Source organism: Dermacentor silvarum, chromosome 2 (assembly GCF_013339745.2).
Source record: "Dermacentor silvarum isolate Dsil-2018 chromosome 2, BIME_Dsil_1.4, whole genome shotgun sequence".
Lineage (NCBI taxonomy): Eukaryota > Metazoa > Arthropoda > Arachnida > Ixodida > Ixodidae > Dermacentor > Dermacentor silvarum.
In genome coordinates, this window is record NC_051155.1 from 49,597,422 (window position 1) to 49,620,440 (window position 23,019).

General features: G+C 48.0%; 2 protein-coding genes across 5 annotated transcripts in view; one reads left to right on the forward strand and one right to left on the reverse strand.

Annotated features, from left to right (window-relative positions):
* LOC119441463 (autophagy-related protein 9A-like) overlaps window positions 1–2,841 on the reverse strand; it is a 174,978-nt gene extending 172,137 nt beyond the window's left edge. Inside the window, exon 1 of one of the 3 annotated variants that reach the window (XM_037706078.2) lies at window positions 2,562–2,841. The gene's annotated coding sequence lies outside the window, so the exon portion shown is untranslated. The remainder of the gene's footprint in view (window positions 1–2,561) is intronic. The other 2 variants (XM_037706081.2, XM_037706083.2) reach the window with 2 other exon arrangements.
* A 125-nt stretch (window positions 2,842–2,966) lies between these two features.
* On the forward strand, window positions 2,967–18,452 carry LOC119441464 (coenzyme Q-binding protein COQ10 homolog B, mitochondrial). 2 transcript variants are annotated; one of them, XM_037706084.2, is made up of 5 exons: window positions 2,967–3,107; window positions 3,760–3,921; window positions 13,082–13,274; window positions 16,142–16,243; window positions 17,377–18,452. In XM_037706084.2, exons 1-5 carry the CDS (start codon window positions 3,049–3,051, stop codon window positions 17,536–17,538), a joined length of 678 nt encoding a protein of 225 aa, XP_037562012.1. In that variant the 5' UTR covers window positions 2,967–3,048; the 3' UTR covers window positions 17,539–18,452. The 2 variants fall into 2 exon arrangements, with proteins under 2 accessions (XP_037562012.1, XP_049517272.1); XM_049661315.1 differs by having other exon boundaries at window positions 3,050–3,107; window positions 3,712–3,921.
* The last annotated feature ends 4,567 nt before the right edge of the window (window positions 18,453–23,019 follow it).

Here is a 23,019-nt window from a genome sequence, read left to right on the forward strand (position 1 = left end):
ATTCTTCAGTTGTCATTGTCTGTGTACCACTGCTATGTGCAAAAACAGACTAATTGCAGTTTCCTTTTTCTAAATACATTTCCATTGTTTTTAATTATGATGCAATACTGCATGCAACCTGCCTTGCAGACAGACTTGGCCATAATGACAAGGCATTACTGGAGCATAGCCTTCTTGAACAGCAAATGTTGGACAGGCCAAGAAACACTTCATTGAATCAGCTCAGACTTAGTTTGGGATTCCAGTGGACCCCAATTTGAGGGCTGAAGCATAATGGTGAAAAATGCGGATTATATATGAAGCTCAATGCATTTGAAAGAGGCATTCAAACTGCATGGAGCACTGTCTAGAAAAAAAAAAAGAAAGAAAGAAAAACTTTGAATACAAGTGTTATGAGTGGCTATGTTCTTTTGATTAGTGCTTCAATCACCATCACTATTGTCAGGTGGTGCTTGTTAACTTAACTTGGTAAACCTTCCGAGTCCATCTTTTCTAGTTCATATAAGCTCAAGAACGCCCTGGGCTCCACAGGGTTTCAAGTTTCTGTTCACCTGTCTCTTGGTCAGTGCCTCTGAAGGCCCCTTCCATGAGTACAAGCAAGGCGTGGGGCTTTTTCAGGATAAAGAATCCCAGTAGACAAAGAACCGACCTCTATACACCAGGAAGGGGTGGGGTGTTCATGATGACAAGGGCCACGCCCGCGGGATGCCATGCAGGGCGGCGAAAGTTCCTCCCTAGTTACGTCAAAGGGAAAGCCGAAGGTCCCCGTACAAAATGACCGGTTGAGCCTGACAACTGAAGCCATCCTACCTCTCTGGCAGCTCTAAGATGTCGATTAAAACAATCTTTTACTCCAGCTACCAGATCTTCCTCTCCATATGCCTGGTTAATGAGCGTTCCTGGCCTGAACGAGCACTCAGATCCCGACAGAGCCGTGCACAGTCACGGAATGCACGGCTTTAAACCTCTACACTGCAGCTGCATGCACAAAACTATTTCGCTCTTTAAGATAGTTGCGTCTGCCTTTGCGCAACAGACGACCTTATCCAAAACACGCTGCGCCAGAACTATTCCCACATAGCCCCATGAAAAGTGGCGTTCGGTCAGCACTTAAAGCATGCACGGCAACGCATCCAAATGAAAAGGAAACCAACGTCGAAAGCGCAGCACTCTCTCGGAGCGCGCCATTGACAACATGTCGCAAATAACCCTGCTTTAGGACAACCGTAGAGTTTATGACCGGAGAACGGGCCCGCGTGCCAAGAAGTGCGGTTGAAACGCACGAGCCGAAGAAATGCGCTCCGTCACACTAGATGGACGAACGCACTCTCTGCCTGATCATTGGCCAGATATTACATTATGCCCTCCTTAACGCCTGCGACAAGTGTCCGGTTCAAGGAAGCCCGCTCGGTCCGCAGCGGAGCTATTGTGTTTCGCGCTCAAGGTTTTTTTCGGGGAAGAGCTCCAACTGGTACTTCAGTAATTAACTGCGCACGACAATCGCCAGCGGCACTGTATCTACGGACGCGCGCGAGTTTATTCAATTAAAAGTAGGCGAGCAACGGCCAACAATCAAGCATATCGATGGTATCACTTGGCACCACAGGCTGGCTGTGGTCAGCAAGACACGCCTTGTCAACAAGCCACCGCCCAAATGCTTCAAGTTGGCAATTAAAGAATTTATTCATATTGGATATATATAAGTTGGATAGTAATCTGTGCTTCCCAGTGACTCACGCAGTACCGCTGCGAAAGGAAGCTCGCGTTCAATGAACGCAAGGCGTTGTTTTTACGATCCAAACGGGGTCGGGCCGAACAAGCGTATGCGAGTCTGCGGAAAGAGTTTTAAAAAGTGAGGCTAACGGAAAACACCGCTCCCGGATTCACCCTTCTGCTGCTGGGAACTAATGTGAATCGCCAGACTTCCGTAGGTGATGTAAGTAAACGTGCCGATGCACGGTGCAACATGCAGCAACGCGCGCTTTCGGCCCACCGCCGCAAGCGTGTACTGACCGAGAATCAACACACGCAGTAACATGCGCGCGCGCCTTAAATCTCAAGGCCCAGGGCCCACCGAAACCGCTAAAAATAGGCATCTTCGCGGGCGCATTCGTACCGTGCAAGCAGAGCCAGGCACATTACCCGTGAGCCAGAGGCAAGGACACTGCGCCTGCGGTGGCCACAACTGATGGGCAGCTTGACAGGACGACGTGCGACGATTGAACCGTTATCGCAGCAACACACAACAGATCGGCCGCTTTGTCCACGCAGCGTCAGGTCAACGTTTTTAATAACGCGCGCTCGGCTGCAGGGTTGGTGACAAACGACGCGCTGCCCCGTTGCTAACGGCGGCTGGCAAAACTGGTGCACCACCGAGCTGGGCAAGCGAGCGGATATTTCGCAAGAACTCGAGGCTCATTCGTACTACTACCGCACCTGTCGCGCGTACTCGGGTCGTGACCGCTACTGCCTGCGCGAAAAAGACGTTTCCCACGGGTGGATGGTCTGTCTAAGCAGGCTGAGCTCTGCGGTCCCCTCCCAGAGAAAGACGGGACTCTTACGTGCGGAGGTTTCGATCAGCTGACGGAGGCGATCCTCGCTGCATCATCCGTCGTGCCCGTCTCGTGCGTATCCATGCCGCGCACACCGTCGTCCCCGCCGCTACGAGGCAGTAAACCTCGTCACTGCCACAATGCACATAGTTCAGACGAAGGGGGATGTCAGAGACACAAGCGCGCAAATCCGTGCACACGGAAGATTTAGCAAGCGAGCAGGCGAGTTGCACGCACAGTCGCACGGTCACCCTCCACACCTAGTGGTGGGCTTTATTAGCTTTAGCTTTTCTTTGTGCGTGCGCAGAGAGCGCAGCAAGCGCTTCGAGAGAGCAATATGCAAAGTCCGCAGAAAGTAAAGAATAAATTATAATACATAAAAAATTACTTATTAAAAATGTTTGAAATAAAAAAGTTAATTTATCCGCAAACAAAGAATAGGAGAGTTGAGTTTATAATAGAAATACATTTACTGCGGCACCGCTCTCTCCGGCTGATGGCTGCCCTGGGGGTTTTGCGCTGCACGAAAAGATGTGCCAAACTCAATGGATTTTGGTGCGTATTTGCTTTTTTTTAATACTATGCCCGCTTTAATTTGTAGAAATTAACTGCCATACTTACAGCTGTTATAGCTTACCTGGTGTTTCTTGTGACGCGAAAAGCCTCGCGAGAAAAAGAGAAAGCCAAAGCCCTTGGACGTCAACGCATACCTGCAGTTTCGCTCGGGCTAAACCGCCGTCATCCTATTTCCACGCTCGAAGTCGGTCACTGCCTATTTTCTTCCTTTATATTTTTTCGCGTCAATCTGTTTATCAGCCGTTCTTCCGCTGTCACTTCGTTAAGAGGAAGTGGATGATCGCTGTTTCGGACGAAAAAGAAACTGCGGGCCGCGTCAGCTGATGGCGCGTTTCGGTCGAGGCTGAATGAATGAAACCAGTTTCCGCGAACTTTATTTGTTTTGTTCGTTGCCGTTATTGTTTTATTTATCAATATCTGTATCAGTCCGTGTTCCGCGGTGGTTTTAGCGCGACGGATCGCCGCCGAGACGGCACCGTAGTCGCGCCCCTGGCCGCGGTGTGGTCGCAGTACAATGTCGAGGCGAAAGGTCGCACGCGGCGCGCATTTTGGACGAAGTGTAGCGGCTTCGCGCTGGTGCCAGCGCGCGGTGTTTTGCATGTGGAGCGTGGTGTTTCGACAACTGGTGCAGTGGCGGCCCGGCGATGGTGTCGGCGCGCAACACGGTGCCCTCCGAGCCGTCGCACATTCCCGGCGGCTTCGGCAGTGCGGCCTGGGTGCGGACATTCTTTCGTCTCGTGAAACCCTCGGGCGGCGGCAACACCCTGCACTACTCCGAGAGAAAGCTGCTCGGGTGAGTAGTCGATACGTCATTTTAGCGATATGCCGTCGGAAGGCGCCGGTCAGCTGACGGCTCTTGCAGAGATGCTGCTCTCGTTATCGTCTTACGAAAGAGTTCCGAAAGTGATTTGGCAGCTTAACCTGGGGCTTACGCAAGACGCTTTCGCGCGGCGCAGTTGGTCTGCTGCGTCGGAAAGGAAAATCACGCGGCAATGCGAAACCAGTGGTGCTTCCGTGTAACTTTGGTTATCTATGCAGATACTTCGATTTAGTGAACGTCGTAGTAGAATATATAACCAATTGCAGCACCACCCGCGCGCCATGTAACGCCGTGGTATTTTCTGGGCACTAGCTTCGTACGTGAGGATTTAACGATTCGGACGTGAGCGGACTCTTAAGAGCCTTTTGGCACTGCCATAGCATAGCCCCCTCCCCCCCCCCCCCCCCCCCCAAAAAAAAAAAAAAAGTTAATGAACATATTTAACACAATATCCATGGTAAGTGGTTGCAGGAACTTATTGACTATCATGCGCATTGTTTTTTTTTTTTTTCTAAAGCTTGTGTTGCATTGCTTGGCTGTGAATTCCCAGTCAAAAAAGAGTTCCTCAAACCAGTTGGAAATTTCCAATTGGAACCAATTGGATATTTCCATTTGTGTTTTGGGACACCCATTGGAAAAATCCAACAGGTCCAATTAGACCAATTGGTTCTTTTTAACACAAATGGACCCAATTGGTCTCTAAACTGGACTCGCTGGGACCAACATTAAAATAGAAGTAAAGGAAAAAAAATCCTATATAGGCCCTAACCTTGATATGACACGGATATACTTGAAACTCCTTTCGAGAAGCATACTCGTGCATGAAAACACTACGGCAATTATCTTCATTGACATACCCAACACTCAGGCATTCACTATGGGAGATGCATGTCAGGTGCTATATATGTGAGCAAAATGTGGTTGACCAAGTGGTGCCAGTGGTTCATGAGAAATTGGTAAAATTTCAAGATAGATTTTTAACTTGACAGAATGCTAATGCTTCTCTCCATTGATAACACCAAAATACAAAGATATTTTACTTTAAAACTAACAATATTGTCACGCGCTAAGGCAAGATCAATCAACAGTACTAGCAGCCAGACCCGAAGAATGCCAGACACGAAAAGATGGTTCTCCAGCTGGCGCGGGATCTTCGACTTCGTCGTCTTCTTCGCCGTTCTTGCTGGGCACGCAATGCTGATCGTTTGCTGGCTCAAAACACCAGGTGGCATTATTCCCCCTCCCAATGAAGCATCGACTCGATGCTCAACCACAAGACGTACATGGAAAGTACATAAATTAGGTAAGACACACACACAAAAAAAAATGGAAACGCGCTAGCCCACATACGGACATGAACACGAGGCGAAAAATGCGTTCTGTGGTCGGGAACAAAAAAACAATCGCTTCGCAGTTCTTCGGAGGACGTCGCGAGTACAGCAAAAAAAGAAAAAAAAAGTTTGTTCACCACTACACTGTATGAATATCACTGTGTGAAATACGGCTTGAGGCGGACGACGTGTACAATCTCTGGGCGTGGTAATCGGCGCTTGGGTGATGACAGGTCTCCGTCTGGAATCACTTCATAGTTCACGTCACTGACACGCCTTAATACTCTGTACGGTCCGAAGTACTTGCTCAGGAGTTTCTCGCTGAGGCCTCGCCGTCTAATGGGGGTCCAAACCCAAACTTGGTCACCGGGCTCATAGGTAACTTGTCGATGGTGGAGATTGTACCTTATTGCATCTGTACACTGCTGCTGTCTTATGTGCACACGGGCCAGTTGACGTGCTTCCTCGGCTCGCTGAATGTACTCCTCGACGTCAGGGGCTAACTGGTCGGGCTGATCGATGTCGTCATACGGAATCATGGTGTCGAGCATAGTTTGAACATCTTGACCATAAACGAGGCGAAACGGCGTGAATCGTGTAGTTTCCTGCGTGGCAGTGTTGTACGCAAACGTTACGTACGGCAGGATTTCGTCCCACGTTTTGTGCTGCACATCCACGTACATAGAGATCATGTCTGCCAGTGTTCTGTTTAGTCTTTCTGTCAAGCCGTTAGTCTGAGGGTGGTATGCAGTGGCCTTTCGATGACTCGTGTAACTCAACTTAAAGATGTCGTCCAGAAGCTTCGCCGTAAACGCCGTCCCTCGGTCAGTGATGATGAATGACGGTGCGCCATGCCGAAGCACAATGTGATGCATAAAAAACTGGGCAACCTCAGATGCTGTCCCGCGTGGTAGTGCCTTCGTCTCAGCGTAACGCGTCAAGTAATCGGTTGCGACAATGATCCACTTATTGCCGGAGGAAGACAAGGGAAATGGGCCAAGAAGGTCCATTCCAACTTGATCAAACGGCGTACGCGGGGGGTCGATGGGTTGTAGAAGGCCTGCAGGCTTGAAGGGTGGTGACTTGCGGCGCTGGCATTCACGACATCCTTTCACGTAGCGTTTGACGCAAGCAGTCAGTCTAGGCCAGTAGTACAGTTGTCGTACCCTGTCCAGAGTCCTTGAGTAGCCCAAGTGACCACATGTCGGCTCGTCGTGGCAGGCTAATAGGATGTCGTCGCGAAGGTCTTGAGGCACTACTAGAAGATGTGGTTTGTCGCTGGCACCTGTGTTTCTTTTGTATAAGATGCCCTCTCGTAGGCAAAATGACGACAACCGTCGCGAAATAGGGCGAGGAATGGACGCGATGTCGCCTTCTAAGTGATCGATGATGGGCCTTAACTCAGCGTCCGATCGCTGTTTAGCGAGCAGATCCGGACGGCTGAGGGCTCCCAGGAAGGCGCTGTCATCTTCCTCGTCAGGATTCTGGGATTCAACAGGTGCTCGTGAGAGCGTGTCAGCATCTTCATGTTTTCTGCCAGACTTGTAGACGATGGTGATGTTAAATTCCTGGAGTCGCAGACTCCAACGTGCCAATCGTCCAGAAGGGTCTCGGAGGTTGGCCAACCAGCACAAAGCGTGATGATCGGTCACAACCTTAAATGGCCTCCCGTAGAGATACGGCCTAAACTTTGTAGTAGCCCAAATGACCGCGAGGCACTCCTTCTCTGTGGTGGAATAATTGGACTCGGCGCGTGACAGAGTGCGGCTAGCGTAAGCTATAACTCGTTCAGTCCCGTCTTGCCTTTGCACCAGGATAGCTCCGAGACCAATATTGCTGGCGTCAGTGCGTACTTCTGTGTCAGCGTCCTCATCGAAATGACCGAGCACGGGAGGAGAAGACAATCGACGTTGTAGCTCGGCAAAGGCGGTCTGTTGTTCATCAGTCCAGAGGAATGGCGAGTCATCACGCGTAAGGCGAAATAGCGGCTCTGCAATCTTCAAAAAATTTTCAATGAAGCGTCGATAATATGCGCACAAGCCCAAAAATCGTCTGACACTTTTCTTGTCGGTTGGAGCTGGAAAAGCAGCTACGGCAGCAGTCTTCTCGGGATCGGGCCGAACACCTGCCGCGCTCACAACGTGACCGAGAAACTTCAGTTCCTCGTAACCGAAATGGCATTTCTCTGGCTTGAGGGTAAGGTCAGCCGATCGAATGGCTTCGAGTACGTTCCGAAGGCATCGAAGGTGCTCGTCAAAAGTTTCCGAAAAGACAACGACATCATCGAGATAGACGAGGCAGCTTTTCCATTTGAGGTCAGCGAGAACGGTATCCATCATTCGCTGGAATGTGGCTGGAGCGGAACAAAGGCCGAAAGGAAGTACTCTAAATTCGTAAAGGCCATCCGGAGTCACAAAGGCAGTTTTCTCGCGGTCCCGCTCATCTACTTCAATTTGCCAGTAGCCACTTTTCAGATCGATAGAGGAGAAATACTTCGCGAGCCTAAGCCTGTCCAGAGAATCGTCGACACGAGGCAACGGGTATACGTCTTTCTTTGTGACGTTGTTTAGCTTCCGGTAGTCAACACAAAACCGAAGCGTGCCATCTTGCTTTTTAACAAGCACAACAGGCGACGACCAGGGACTGCATGAAGGCTGTATTACGCCGTCTTGAAGCATTTCCTTCACCTGCGTTTGAATGGCATGTCGTTCGGTCGGGGAAACACGATAAGGCTGCTGCCGTATGGGGTGCGCGTCGTCATAGGTGATGATACGGTGTTTAGTAATCGACGTTTGACGTATCTTCGACGACCGTGCAAAGCAAGAGTGGAATTCGAGCAACAGGTCACGCAGGGGTTGTTTGTTGTCTTCAGAAAGCGTTGCACTAATGTCGACGTTGCTTAGAGGTGCTTTAGTAGTGACGATTGCCTGGGAAGCAAAACATTCAGTGACGTCGGCGATCGGGTCGGCGTAGGCGATGACAGTACCAGGGAAAAGGTGGCGGTGTTCGTAGCTGAAGTTCGTGACAAGAACGTCACAGTGACCATCATGGAGATCAATAAGGCTTCTTGCTACGCAAACACCTTGAGAAAGCAGGAGAGAGTGATTGCTTTCTGCGACCGCTTCACCGTGTAAGAGTCTGTCACATGCCACTTGAACCACGATACTTGCACGCAGTGGTAACGTGACAGCGTCGTCGATGACACGAAGAGGTGCTCGAGCGTGGATGGTGTTGGTCGTCGCAGCGGCGCTCTTTGTCGAGAAAGTGACGAGGCGTTGTCGAATGTCGATGATAGCTCCGTGCTCCCTGAGAAAGTCCATGCCGATGATTAGGTCACGAGAACACTGAGGGAGAATGCTCAAGCTGGCAACAAACGTAGAGCCGCGAATCTGTATTCGTGCCGTGCACATGCCGAGTGGTGTGACGATGTGCCCGCCAGCTGTACGAACTGGCGTTTGATTCCAAGGCGTCGTCACTTTCTTCAGAAGGGTGGCCAGTTTTTCGCTGATTATCGAATAATCTGCTCCAGTGTCCACTAAAGCAGTCACGTCACGACCGTCGAGCAATACAGGAATGTCCAAGGAAATTCGTCGTCTGTAATCAGCAGGTACTGTCGTCGTCGATGTATCGTCGGGTCGCGTACGGGTCAGCAGGGGTCCTTGAGTACGTCCAGACAGAGCGGCCTCGCCCCCGAAGGCCGCTGTGGTTAGTTTTCCCGGCGCGGACTGGGCGACCGACCCTGCACCACGCTCGAATACGTACGGCGAGTCGGAGAAAATCGCCGCGGCGAAGGGGAGCGTGACTGGTGTCGAGCTGATGAGGATCCGCGCTGCTGGGCAACGTATTCTTCAATCGCAGGAGGACGCTGGCCGAACCTAGGTCGCGGCGAGTTTGCCGAGAATCCGCGTAATCCGAGCTCTCGATAAGAGCACTGTCGGTAGACATGCCCAGCTTCACCACAGTGAAAGCAAAGCGGACGGCGATCAGGTGCCCGCCACACGTCTGATTTCCTTGGGGCCTGTCGGTGGTCGTGGTAATAAGAGGTCGCTTGGTCGGACTGTAGTATGGCCGGAGACGCGGTCCGAAGCAGGAAGGAAGGTGGGGCAGGTTGCCGCAAAGCTTGCGAATATGACATACGGGTGCTGTCAGTTCTTAGCGGTTGAGCGTCTGTGCTGAAGGGTGGTTCTCTTAACGCATGATGCACTTCGTCACGGACAACGCTGGACAAAGAGCTGAGCGTCGGCTGTGAGGGTACCGACAGTTTCTGCAGTTCTTCGCGGATAACGGACCGGATGAGCTCTCGAAAGAAATCGACGTGGCCCCCGAGAGCTCCGAAGAAGTCCGTAGGTGAGGCAGCGTTCACTTGGCGTTCGTATGATGGTGCCCGCTGCCGAAGAGTCTGTTCCATGGTGACGGCCTCGGAAAGAAATTCTGACACAGTCTTTGGAGGGCTGCGCACGAGACCGCCGAACAGCTGCTCTTTCACTCCGCGCATCAGGTACCGCACCTTCTTTTCTTCCGACATGCTGGGGTCGGCTCGTCGAAAGAGACGTGTCATGTCCTCGACGTACATTGCGACACCTTCATTCGGCATTTGTATACGGGACTGGAGATCACGCTCAGCTCGTTCTCGGCGATCAGGGCTCGCATACGTCTCAAAAAGACGGCGTTTGAATTCTTCCCAAGAAGTTAGGGCATCTGCACGGTTCTCATACCAAACACGTGCGCCATCGTTAAGGCTGAAATATACGTTTTTCAGTTTGTCTGCATCGTTGTACTTGTTGTACGAGGCAACACGTTCATAGTGCACCAGCCAATCTTCAACATCCTCATGCATGGCACCGTGGAAAGGATTCGGCGTTCGCGGACTAAGTAGCGTGCAATGAATCGGCGTAGTGCCTTCCATACCGGTTGGGGTGGTCGGAGCTGCCATTGTCTCTGGGAGGAGTCCAAACTCAGGGGCTTGTCCACGGATCCTTCTGCTGGCGCGGTGTACAGGCGTAACCACCGGTACAGGACTGGAGCTCCTGCTGCTCGGAGGGGTTTGGTGCATAGATGAGATTACCCAGCACCTCCACCAGTTTGTCACGCGCTAAGGCAAGATCAATCAACAGTACTAGCAGCCAGACCCGAAGAATGCCAGACACGAAAAGATGGTTCTCCAGCTGGCGCGGGATCTTCGACTTCGTCGTCTTCTTCGCCGTTCTTGCTGGGCATGCAATGCTGATCGTTTGCTGGCTCAAAACACCAGGTGGCAATATAATTGTGATATTATTATTATCAACTATTCTGTTGTTTTGCGAGATTACTCAGTGACTTTCAATTGGGTCCAGTTGGAATCAACTGGCATACCAAGCTCCAGTGATGTCCATTTGGAACCAACTGGACTTCTCATGATGCCCAATTGGAACCAACTGAACTTCTCATGAAGCCCAATGGGAACTTGGGCCTCCGATGATGTCCAATGGGAACCAGTTGGATCCCATTGAAAAATCCAACTGGACTCAATGGGTTTTTTTGACTGGGAAATGCTTTCAATTGAGCATTGTCACAAGTTTACATCTTTGCAGGTTTTATGTTGGGTCTTCATAGTCGAATTCCCGGAAAAGAAAAGCTTTTTTTTTTTTCGTCATTTTGATCCTGATGTTTCTTTATCCTGGCGTTATCGTGGAAGCATGCATGTCAGAACGAAACTAGGTAGAAGATAGAAAACGAAAATAAGAATATGAGGACCATATGACGGTGTGCATTTGCATTATCTGGGACATTTGTTCCCTTCTGCATAGCTGAAAATAAATCATTGTGTTCGTTTATAATATCCGAGGAAAAAAAAAAACCTACACTGGGGTTGTGTCACCTTCAAAAAAACCTGACTCTGAAAGGGCTAAGAACAAATGAAAATTTCTTACTCTCTTTTATTGTCTTTGGAAGGTTATTCCATATTTTTGTTCGTATGTAGGCTACCCTGCACCTACCGTACAATTTGTCAACTGGCAGAGTGACATTTTTGTGCAACTGTGTCATTGTGTGTCTAATACCTCTATCACACGAGCACCCAAAAACTCTTTTACGTAAGCGGTCTTTTACCAAGATGAAAGACTTTTTAATGAAGAGGTGTTGCGCAGCAGACACATGGCACCGACGGTCTCCTTTTAGTCTTTCCTTCTGGACACGCTACTGAAAGCGTGGCGCTAGCGTTCGAAACAAAATCGGCCAAAATAAATTCATGTATCTCGAAATATAAAGTGAAAACTTATTGTGTTACACGTTTTTCGAATAAATTGGATGCTCACAATGCCGTGAGCGCAGTTTTTCTCGTCCGTGCAGCGTGCGTCTGCAAGCGACGTCACGTGACATCCCCGACCCGTTCGACTTGCTTACGAGAGTACAGAAGAAAAAGGAGCATTACTTCTACACCTTCTGCGAGACATCAGATTATTTTTTATGATGACTCTAGGCGACAGAAAAATACGCGTTCGCTTATTTTCTTTAATATATGATAATTGCTCGCGCCCACTGGTTTCGAGGCTACTCCTTTTCGGCCGTAAAGGAGATCGACAAACTCCGCTTCTGAAAAAGAGATCGCTCCCTGTCCTGTGTCTGTGAGCGAAATTTTTTTTCGGGAGAAAACTTCACTCAAAGACTTTTGAGTGTCCGTGTGACAGGGGTATAAGAGGTGTGGTAAATATGGCACTTGGAAGGGGGGGGGGGGGAGTTATTGTCCGATAATATCATGAATAGGCAGTATCATGGATGCTATTATGAACTGAACACGCTCTTTTGAAGTTCCTGGCAGTGAGGAATGGCACAACTTTATGTTTTTTGAATGGAGGTACTGTGTTTTTCATATACCTAGAGAAAGACAATCTGGGGCGCTCTTTTTTACTGCACCTTGATATAATGGGCAGTCCAAGGCAACTTTTCTAAGTGTAAGGGCTATGAAAGAGTTGCGACAGTAATTCGTTCTGCATTACATAAAGAAACTTGTACTGGCAATCAGTGTTGCAAGATGGGATTTGTTGGTTGTTAGAGGAATAGTGCGTGCATGAACAGGGACAAAAGAAGAACATGAATCGCTGTGTGTGTGTGTTCTTGTGTACTTTTTTGTCCCTGTTCCTGTGTGCGTTAGTCATCTGGACCATCTTGTACCATCAATTATTTTTGGCAAAGTTTTGATTGCATCACGTGTCCTATGTTAAGGCTATGCATTGTCAATGCCCACATGGTGAAAATAAGTTTCATGCAATGGGTAGGTGTGGTATTCTCAGATCGTCACTTTTAGAGAAAGTTCCACTTTTGCAAGAGTTCGCATGACTAGCACCAGACGTGTCCTTGTATCTGAGTGATAGTGTTCCTGGCACTGAACGTAACCATAAGCTGAGGGATAGCTTCCAAGTTTGGCGCATTGTAGGCACCAAAATTGGAAGTAGGGATGTCCATGTGAACATCCCAAATCTGAACTGCGCAATGGTGACGTTCAGCAGGCATAGTGTTGTGGGCACCACCCCGCTCCGCCATAGCCTTCTCAGTGCAAAGCATTGAAGAAGGAGTGCGAGCACCGCAAAGGGGATCACAGGTGATCTTTTATTGCCAATAACTCCACTTCTGCTGGATGTGTTGGAGTGCTTCTTGCTGCAAAGTATTTCTTAAATAGTCTGTTTCAACGTCAAATGCAGTTCTCGACTTTCAGAGTCGCCCCAGGTTTGTAACAGGAATGCTGCTTGGCTAGAATCTCTGGCTAGAATCTGTGACACCCCTTCAGGCAATTTACGGATGATTGTACTTGCTTCACCATACTGTAGGTACTCGGCGGAGCAGATGTTTGAGGTGGTGTCAAGGGTGGAGTTCTACCGGGACTTTGTGCCCTGGTGCACACAGTCGCGTGTCACGGCTCGTTCTCCCCACGCCCTGACAGCCTACATGCAGGTGGGCTTCGCACCCATTGTCGAGAGCTATACCTCTCACGTCACACTGATGCGGCCCACCCTTGTCAAGGTGGGTGCCGTTGGCTACTTCAAGGTGCACTTATCCACTGGCAGATACCGTTTACAGCGAATTGCTATTAAGTGGAGGAATATCGAGTTAGTCTATGGAGGAATATCGAGTTAGTCTGAATTAGTAAATTACAGGTATTGAATACCACGAAGGTCAGCCTTTGTGATATTGTTAGTGAAGTCTTGGTGAGCCAGAAAAGACGCAAAAATGAAAGGTGGGCCTAGTTCCCACCATAGAGTTTCTCTTGATACCACCTAGAGGGTAATCGGGCACCACCGTCTATGCGAGTTACCTAAAGGGCACCTTGCCCTTATGGGATTGACGGGTTATGTGTATGCGAGGCTTTCGTTGACTGGTATTGAACGAGGCTTTGTCTAAAACGTAATAATGGCTGCACAAACAATGCATTCTTAAAATTATATCTACATAAAAGGCTTTCATTTGCCCATATTACATCTCTCAATAAAGTTTACTCACCTGCAATGCAGGATCAGGCGAAGAAAAGCAAGAACAGACGACAAGTCGTTTCAAAGCGAACGAGAATCTTGACGTCTGTCCTCCAACATTAGCGGCCAGCTGATACTTTTTATGCTTCCTATAATTGTACATGCAATAATATATCCTCAAAAATGAACAAAACATGTTTGTGTGTAATAATAGAACTAAAACAGCTTTTTACAGTGAAAGCTCGATGATACGAATCTCACGGGGTCACGAAAAATATTCGTATTAGCCGAAATTCGTATCATCGAAACACAATTAAAACTACAGTCGAATCTCGATAATTCGAACTCGAAGGGGCCCGAAAATTTGTTCGAATTAAAAGGACGTATTTTTTAAGTATTCGTGCACCATAGCACGATGCACGAACGGTGCGAGTCGTGAAATATCGCGGCGCGCAAGCGCACAGCAAGCGCGGGCCACGACACTGCCCACGCCGGCTAACGGTCGCTTCTCGATAACGGCAGAAAACGAAGCTTCAAGGAGCGGGCGGCGCCGGCACACGGGTGTGCGCGGAGACCGTCAAAGGTGAGGGAGGAGAGCGGCAGGGAAGCGGATTTGGCCGCGTCAACTCCGCCGCTTCGGTGGCTCCCCTCGCCCTCCCTCTCAACTCCCTCGTAGCTCTCTCACCTTCGACTCCGTGCGCGCCCACCGCCGTGCTGGCGCCAGCTTATTTTAGCCGCTCCCTGAAGTTTCGTTTTCTGCCGTTATCGGGAAGCGAGCGTTTGCGGGCATGAGCAGTTTCGTTGGCCCGACTGCGCCTCCGCCGCTGCTTCCCTCTGCGCTGCTGCCGCAGCGTGCAAGGTCAACATGTGACTAGAAAATAGAGGAGAAGGGTTCACTGCCATTTTATCCGCGTGGCTGAGTGGCTGAGACGTCGGCACTAGTGTGTGCTAGAATACGGTTGTCTAGAACACTCTAGTCGGCACGTACACGCTTGTTCCGGCGCGATGCAGAAACGGCGACCTTGCAATTTGAGAGAGGGTGAAATTTCCGCCGCGGTTCTTTTTTATTTTTTTTCCCCGTTCCTTCCCGCGCGGCATTGAGGGGTCTCTCCTGAGCTTTTGCTTTATGGCGGTGTCGGAGCAATGCCGGTCGGAGGCGCCGCCGCGTGATTTGGCGCGCTGCTAAGAGCATTGTCGGTGCGCGGTATGTTCGAAATAAGCGTGTTCCAATTAACGAGATTCGACTGTAGCTAACCTTCCTTTGCAGCGAAGCCGACGCGCATCTCTTTCTGTCTCCGCGACGTTCTTCCTTTTTTCTTTCCCCTCCCTATTGTTTATATGCTTACCCGCGTCGTTGTTTGTACTCGTTTGCTTCGTTTTTGCTCCTTTTTGGCGCGTTAGGAGCGTTAGGAGGCGGTCCAGCTACTAAATTAAAGAGTCAGAGGTGAACTCACTCAGGCACATGTACGTAAAAAGCATTTATTTCTTGGAAGAAAAAGTCTGTAATGTCCTTCTATCACGGTAGACAATCCTATCTCGGTAGACATAGCTCGCTGCGACTAGGTAAAATGGCGAAAACACAAAGATCGCGGCCCAAAGCACAGCAGCCACTCCGTCCTATGGGCGGCCGCCGAAAAGGAGGAAAAGTACAAAAGCGCCACCGCTTCAAACTCTTCGCGCCCAGTCGCGGAGTCCACTCTGTCCGGCGCCGCGTCTGCGCCTCCGCACCAAAAGATAACGGGAGAAAGCGCGTGGCTGCGCGCTGTTCTCTTTTGCGGCCGTCAGTGGGGCGGCGTTTATTCGTATCAACCGACGCAGGCCGAAAATCGATTCGTAACAACCGTTCTCTAGCACGTTGCAAAGTAATGGGGCTCGGCCGGGACCACAGAAAAATTCGTATCATCCGTAAATTCGTATTAGCCGTGATCGTATCATCGAGCTTTTACTGTACATGGTGTTTCAGCAGGAAATGAATCAATATGACAGACGGAACGGTGCTAGCCAGGCACGTCTTCAAGCTGTCCTGGTTCTCCGAGAACGATCCCAATCCGAAGTCACAATATACCGTCATTCCCATGCATACCACAGGGCAGCAGCGCCAGATTTCCCTCTAGGTAGTGTAGTGAGATGGTTCCCACTCTGGGTGACATCATGCAACAGGATTTTACCACTCTAGCTGAAGATTTCTCTGTTGCATCCCATTCACATCCTGTGACGTGTTGCTTTAGCTTTGACTCAGAAGGCATTGAATGCTGTACCACGAACTGCTTGCAAATCATTCCCAACCCACCAACATAACTCTCTGATTTTTGAGGAGTGTATAGTTTAACGTCAATTCTGTTAGTGTTGTTTTCACTCTGACTTTTACTTTCTGTTCTGGTTCTTGCTAACAAAAGTTAATATGACCTGCTTGCTTTGCAGTCAGTGTGCTCAGATGGTCGCCTCTTCAACCACCTGGAGACCATCTGGAGGTTTGAGCCAGGCCTTGAGGACAACCCAAAGACCTGCACGCTAGACTTCAAGGCAAGCTATGCTTGTCCTGACATCACTTGCTCACTGCCTTGGTTGCTTGTTCTCTGGTTACTCGTGTCTTCTGAAATTAATACACTTACCGTCTATGCAGAGACAGAGAGTTGTCTCTAAGTAGGCATCATGTAGAGTTTGGTTGAGTACTATTCGCAAAGAACAGGACTGCACATAAGAAAGTTCAGCAGAAGCAAGGTTGATATTTGGCCGAGTTGGTTAAATGAGGGCAGTGCGAAAAGACAAATAAGGAGACGTGCGGTGTCTGTTCTTCTATGGGGTGGGAATCCTGCGCCAATTCAGGCATTTTGATACTCGAGGAAATTGCTGTGCCAAACGCGCCAGAACAGTTTCGGCAGCTTTGGCTTTAACAGGTGTTGGCGAAAGATCAGTGCTGGGTGTTGTGTAGTGGGTCTCAAAGGGTGTGTAAAGTAGAGGTCTGCCATTTTCAACTCCTGTGTCTGCTGACAGTGCATTGCTCTCAACACTTGTCAGCTATATCATCGCCAGCTTCTGTTCAGCACACTGTGATTACAATTTACCTCATAACGTGCTACAGAGCCAAAAAGCAGTTTTCTGAGTTTTTAATGCTTCTAATGCCAAACCCATAATTCATTTTTGAAGGTATTATCAAGTACAGTGTTGTGGTTTTTACTGCTGAATTCATAGGCAAAGTGTTTTTTTATTCAACGCTGAAAAATGGCTGTTGCACTGCCAATAGTCATGAACTCGGACAAATACTGGTTCAATGCTTGTGATTACAGAGTGGAAGCATTACAGTGTGCCATGCTACGATTGCAGAAAGACATGCTGGGATGGCTGCATTGCCTTTGTTTCTAGGGGTCAGGAGCAGTTTCGTGGTCAGTTTCCATATAAGAATAATCAACCATAATGGTATAATTTTCCAGCTTTCTCAATATCACTAAGTGAACTGCTCGCTGCTATATCCTCGAATAAGGTAATGCCGGAACAAATTTTCCATCTGTTTGTGGGTGAAAAAAAACAAAACAATTTCTGCATTACAAAATTGAACCTTTGCGCTATGTGCCATTGCAAGCTTAGGTGAGGTTGCCACTGCCGTCGGCCACTGTTCTCGGCTTTACACCGTTCTCTGTGGTCCGTGTCTGTTGCAGGTGTCCTTCGAGTTTCGCTCGCGCCTGCACTCGCACCTGGCGCACATGTTCCTGGACGAAGTGGTGCGGCAGATGACACGCGCCTTCTTAAACCGAGCAGCAACACTGTACGGCAAGCAGTCGATCCCGGGCGGCAAGGTGCTGCCCTCTGGTGCTCCCTGACGCCGGCCCCCCGAGTAGTCTTGTCGTACACGGGGCTTCACCTTGATGTGGACTGATTTTAGTCTTTGTTTTAGCTCCTCTCGCAACCTCGCTTCCCCTCGCGCCTGCCCTCCAAGTTACGCAACGTTCTGACTGAAACTGCCTCGTGCGGACGTCACTTCGAGATCGCAAAGCTCATCCACCAGGGGAGAGAAGTGACTCGGGATCGCTGGTTGGGTGAAGTGGCAGCGAGGGCATTCTAGATGTGCTTAAAGTCAGGGGTCGTTTTTGGCGGCCTGAAGCAAGCTAGTAACGAACCGAAAAGTTCCGTGGCAGCCATCAGCCGGAGGACTGAGGAAACATGACGGACGTCCTCGACGTGATGCCTCGCAAAAGAGGCCCGACAACGGCAGCAGGGCTGAGTGTGGCAGCAACTTCAGCCGTTGCTTCTGGGTGTCCTCTTTACCTGGGCTGGTTCAGGTTTGCCGTGGCAGCCATTGTTTCAGCCACGAACAAAGCCGGTAACGATGCTGGGAAAAAAGCAGCCGTGTAAAAGGATCCTGTGGAGTAAATTGAAATTCACACATTTTTTTATGTTGTTGAGCAATTGAAATTCACGTGTTCGCATTTATTAAGTGCAGGCTAGTGGTTTGCCCACTTCAGATTGGCCAGACACACAACAATGCAAAGCTCACGTAAGGTTGTGCTGTTGACATCAGTAGTTTAGCAGTGACTTCCTCCATTTTCTCGGGGGGGGGGGGGGGGGGGGCACACAACAAAGTCTCAGCAGAGCCTGTTATAAGTTAGAGCTTAGTAGATCTTCCTGGTTGTTGGGCGCAAACTTGCACTGAGCTTTGAATACAGGCTCAGCTTTTGTTTCTTTATCTTTCCTTTTTACACGAAGCTATTGGAAATAAAATATTCTTGTTTTCGAATGTTTATTCTTCATACTTTAAGAAAAAGAATGCTTTGCCTAGACTAGTAGGCAAATCTGGTCTGTATTAAACACAAATATGGCATTGAACTGATGGGATGTACCATTGTGCCAGAATGGTACCATTGTGAGAAACCAAACTGGAAAGTGAATCTGCCTCTCCATATTTACCAGTTCATGCAGCACTGGTCCGATTCGCTCTCGTGTGTTTAGATTTGGGGCCAGAGTGCATTGGCTCCTGGTTTCACTGCAGTTGCAAGTAAACAGATAAGGGTAACAGACACCTTTTTTTCTCCCATTCGTATTTAATTTATGCATTGATTTAGTATGTCTTGTGTGAACAGTTCCTTTCTTCCCCTTTAATTCAAATGGACGATTTAAAAGTCGCCTGTGCCAGATAGTGTAATCCAGGCTTCTCAGTTTTATTACTTGGAGGAGATGGCATGCTTGCACAATATACACGAATATTATTCTAATAACTAAGTTCATAAGTAGTTACGCTTGAGCACATGCTGGAACTGTACAAACAAATTAGTTCTGAAAATTTGCAAGAAAAAAGATTAATGAAAAGGAACGTTGGCATATACCTGCATGCAAAATTGTGAGCTGTTGGTTAATTCACTTTGTCCATATTACCTACTTGTCACCTGGTTAACTCAGCGAGTAGAGCAACTGCTTCGTGAAGGCAGTGGTGCTTGGATACAAATGTTACTGTGACAGCAGTTAAACGTTTGGAACTGCTTCTGCAGTCTCCATCCCTTACGTTATTGCATCATCATCAAAGCACCTCCTCATTCTCATCTTCACCTTTGCAGTGTGACTAACTGAAAAAATTCTAGTAGAAACTATCGATAAGGATTGTCAGAGACAGCATTAGCTTCCTTGAAATCTATTGGAACTGCGTCGAGTTGCAGCTTCACCATGCACTCCTTGGTCTCGGCAGGAGTAAGTATTATCTTGGGTGGCACTAAGCAAGGACAAGCGTGCAACAAATCCGGCAACAGAATGGCATGGTGCATTATTGACACAAGAGGAACTGAGCTGATGCTGCAGGTTCCCTCTGAGCAAATGTGAAGAGTGGTGCACAGTGACTTGAGCACTAACCCGCCAAGCGCACCCCTCTTTGCTTCACGTGATGATGCCTCCGCCAGTAGAGAGTACAGCTGAAGGTGCGCGATTTTCTCCTCTCCGACGCTTTGCTCATTTGGGAGTAGGATTTTGTGCGCGCCGCAGAAATTCTGACGGTGACGGCATCTGTGATGTATTCTGCAGGTCATAGCAGAAATAGTAGATGAAAACAGTGTGCATTGAAAAGAAGTTAACTACACTGCCGTGTTGGAAGAGCCTCCTGCTGTCGTAGCTTTAGCTGGGGGGCTCCTATCTAGACACATGGGAAAGGAGAAATCATTTTTCGCGGCAACCACTGCATCAATTTTGGTGAAGTTTGTTCTATTTAAAAGAAAAAGTTAAAAATCTATCGACTGTTGGAAGCAGATTTTTTATTCAGGCTGTCGATTGTTTAATAAATATTGTCAAGAATTGCATTATCAAGTTTACAACTCTAACGCAGCAATGAAAAATGATATCTTAATTTTGTGTATTACATTCAAAAGCAGACAAAATGTATGTATTACATCGCTGTAACGTGATTACCGTTATTATGCGAGTATGACTTGCAAAACCCTTCTAAACATTATAGCAGATTTAGATAAGTTGTAAATTTATAAGTCAAATTTGTCCGCCTTAGATGCTCTAACGAATGCAGTTTACTGAATATTGATGTCTGTTCTTGATGCGAAGGACAAATTTGTAAACTTTGGGCTTACATTCTTTTTTTTAACTTGCGATTAGAAGAAATCCTTGTAAAAATATTCAGGCGTTAAATCAAAATTTAACTTTCTCTCTCAAATGCAACAAATTTCGATATAATCGGCCCAGGGTTTAATTTTAAAAAAAAACTTCTGCAAGTTACATGTACTATTTGTGTAGGCGGCAGTGGAGTTGGTCCCAAGCTAAAGCTTCGTCTTAAGGCTGTATTGTAGTAGGGACTCAACTTTGAAGCGGAGCATAGCACATGCAGCAACAAAAAGAGACTGTACCGTTGAAGGAGTTTCCTTGTGACTTGCCAACCGCAGACTCCTTACACAATCGGATGGCATGGATAATCACAGAGCAACAGACAATCGTGAATGGTCTTTAGGGCTCTGTTGACTGACAGAGTGCAAGGGTAGGTAGATAATGTTCAATAGCCTGGCAAGGGAACAAGAATTCAGGGTTGCCAGTCAGCCTCTAGAGTCTGTAAAGGAGTAAGTTTATCGAGGTCAATTACTCACAGAGGACCAAGATCATGAGAAGGAAATTTACAGAAGAATAAAATTGGGTTGGAGTGCATACGGCAGGCATTGCCAAATCCTGACTGGGAGCTTACCTTCTGTCGTTGAAAAGAAAAGTGTACAATCATTGCATTCTACCGGTGCTAACATATGGGACAAAACTTGGAGGATAACAAAGATGCTCGAGAACAAGTTAAGGACCGCACAAAGAGGGATGCAACAAAAAATGTTAGGCCTAACGTTAAGAGGCAGGAAGAGAGCGCTGTGGATCAGAGAGCAAACAGGGATAGCCGATGTTCTAGTTGACATTAAGAGGAAAAAATGGAACTGTGCAGGCCATGCAATGCGTAGGATGGATAAACGGTGGACCATTAGAGTTACAGAATGTAAAATGAGAAGAGAAGCGCAGTCGAGGATGGCAGGAAACTAGGTGGGGTGATGAAGTTAGGAAATGTGCAGGCGCAAGTTGGTATCGGCTAGCGCAAGACGGGGGTAACTGGAGATCGCAGGGTGAGGCCTTCATCCTGCAGTGGATATAAATATTGGCTGATGATGATGATGATAACCGACAGTCGGAACCTTTTGCATGAGCTGAGCCCATCTTTCTAATTTTCTTCAAGTAAATGCAGCACGAGATCTTCTATACAGAAAGTGTTCAGTAGCTTTTGCGAAGAGGGTCCATGTAGTAATGATAAAACTATGTTGCATAAAACCTTGTTGGTAGCCATCCGGTGCACATTTGTTATAAAGTTTGTGGCATAGACTAGGGAAGCTGTGAGTGCAGCAGACGTTAGTTTCTATGGACTGATGGCACCAGCCAAATCTAGAGAGAGAGAGAGAGAAAGCACTTTATTTGCACCCGCCAGAGAGTATGGGTGATCGGGGTGAGACTCAGCTCCCCCTTTCACCGTCTACTTCCCCCCTAGACGGCGGCCGGAATCGGTTGGTTTCCGGCGGCGGCCTGGGCTTGACAGATGGCTTGTTTTTGGGCTTGTTCTTCCTGGCTTTGGAGGGAGGATTCCCATGACTCTTTGTTTCCATGTAGGCCGTTTAGCGCTGGGTAAGCCCAGAGCATGTGATTTAGGGTCGCTATGCCTTCACAGTTTTTGCATTTCTAAGAGTGCACCTCAGGATGCCATTTGTGTAGGATATACGGGTAAATCTAGAGATGGTCCATTTGATCAACTTGGCTGATAGTAGCAGGGTAATGACGGTGTTGTAATGACTCGTGTGAGAGGAAGAGGGGAGGAGTAGATTTTAATGAAGAGAAGGGAAGAGAGTTCGGCCTCGAGATCGTGTCTCTAGCCTGCTACTCCTCACTGGGGTAAGGGGAAGTGGGAGATATAGGGAGAGGTAGGTGGCAGGTGATCATGATATAGTACAATGAGCTACTACTTACACACGTTGTCCAATAAGCGGTTGTGCACTTTTCACACACTACACGCAGGAGTAGAGAGACATTGCAAAACGTGGCCACGCGCCAGCATGAGCACAGTAGAATTTTCAAGCCAACTGTGCTTCTCGTTGAGTTGACCTTGGCTAGAACAAAAATGTTTAGCGAGTGTCCCTCATAATCAATTTTAAAATAAAGATGTAGTGTGTGTGGGTCATCACATCTTGCAAAATGATGCAAAGCACATAATGGTAGAATGTTTTAGGCTTGTGATGTAATAAGTAATCAAAGACTGTACAATATGAATGACTATACCAGTCGTGGGATTCCACTGCAGAAAATACCAAATTTGAATAAATACCATGCAAACACTTTTTCCAGGTTATACTGACCTGATGAAGCACTCTGTGTTATATTTGAATCCGCAATCAGAACATAACATCCAGTTCTTTTGTTACCAAATAGATGATTTGCAGCATTCTGCAAGTCAGGCCACCCTGCAAGGCTTCATTTCAAGGAAGAGCTCTTGTCTACAAGTTACATTTTCACCTCAAGTGTGAGAATCTCGGACACTGTATGGTGTTGTGCAGTTAGAATCACGCTTTTGTGCTCATTATTTATTTTTAGAAGTACGACTAGGAAATTGGGCTCTGTCATTCAAAACAAGGTGATTTCTCTGTTCCCTTCTTTAAAGGCTTTCACCTCTGTGTTGCTATCATAACTGGTACCAACTGTTAAGGACTCAAGCCATCGATAAGCTGCAGATGCACATGTATGAAGCTCATATAGAATTTCCCTTTCATATTTTCTTAAGAAGTTCAAAAAGCGTGTCTTTGAATGAC

Excerpts from the sequence above, each read along its gene's own strand:
- LOC119441464 (XM_037706084.2), top strand. The coding sequence starts at position 3,049 with ATGGCTGCCCTGGGGGTTTTGCGCTGCACGAAAAGATGTGCCAAACTC. Across the intron at positions 3,108-3,759 it reads GCCAAACTCAATGGATTTTG|TGGCGGCCCGGCGATGGTGT; the intron begins GTGCGTATTTGC and ends CAACTGGTGCAG. Across the intron at positions 13,275-16,141 it reads TGCGGCCCACCCTTGTCAAG|TCAGTGTGCTCAGATGGTCG; the intron begins GTGGGTGCCGTT and ends CTTGCTTTGCAG.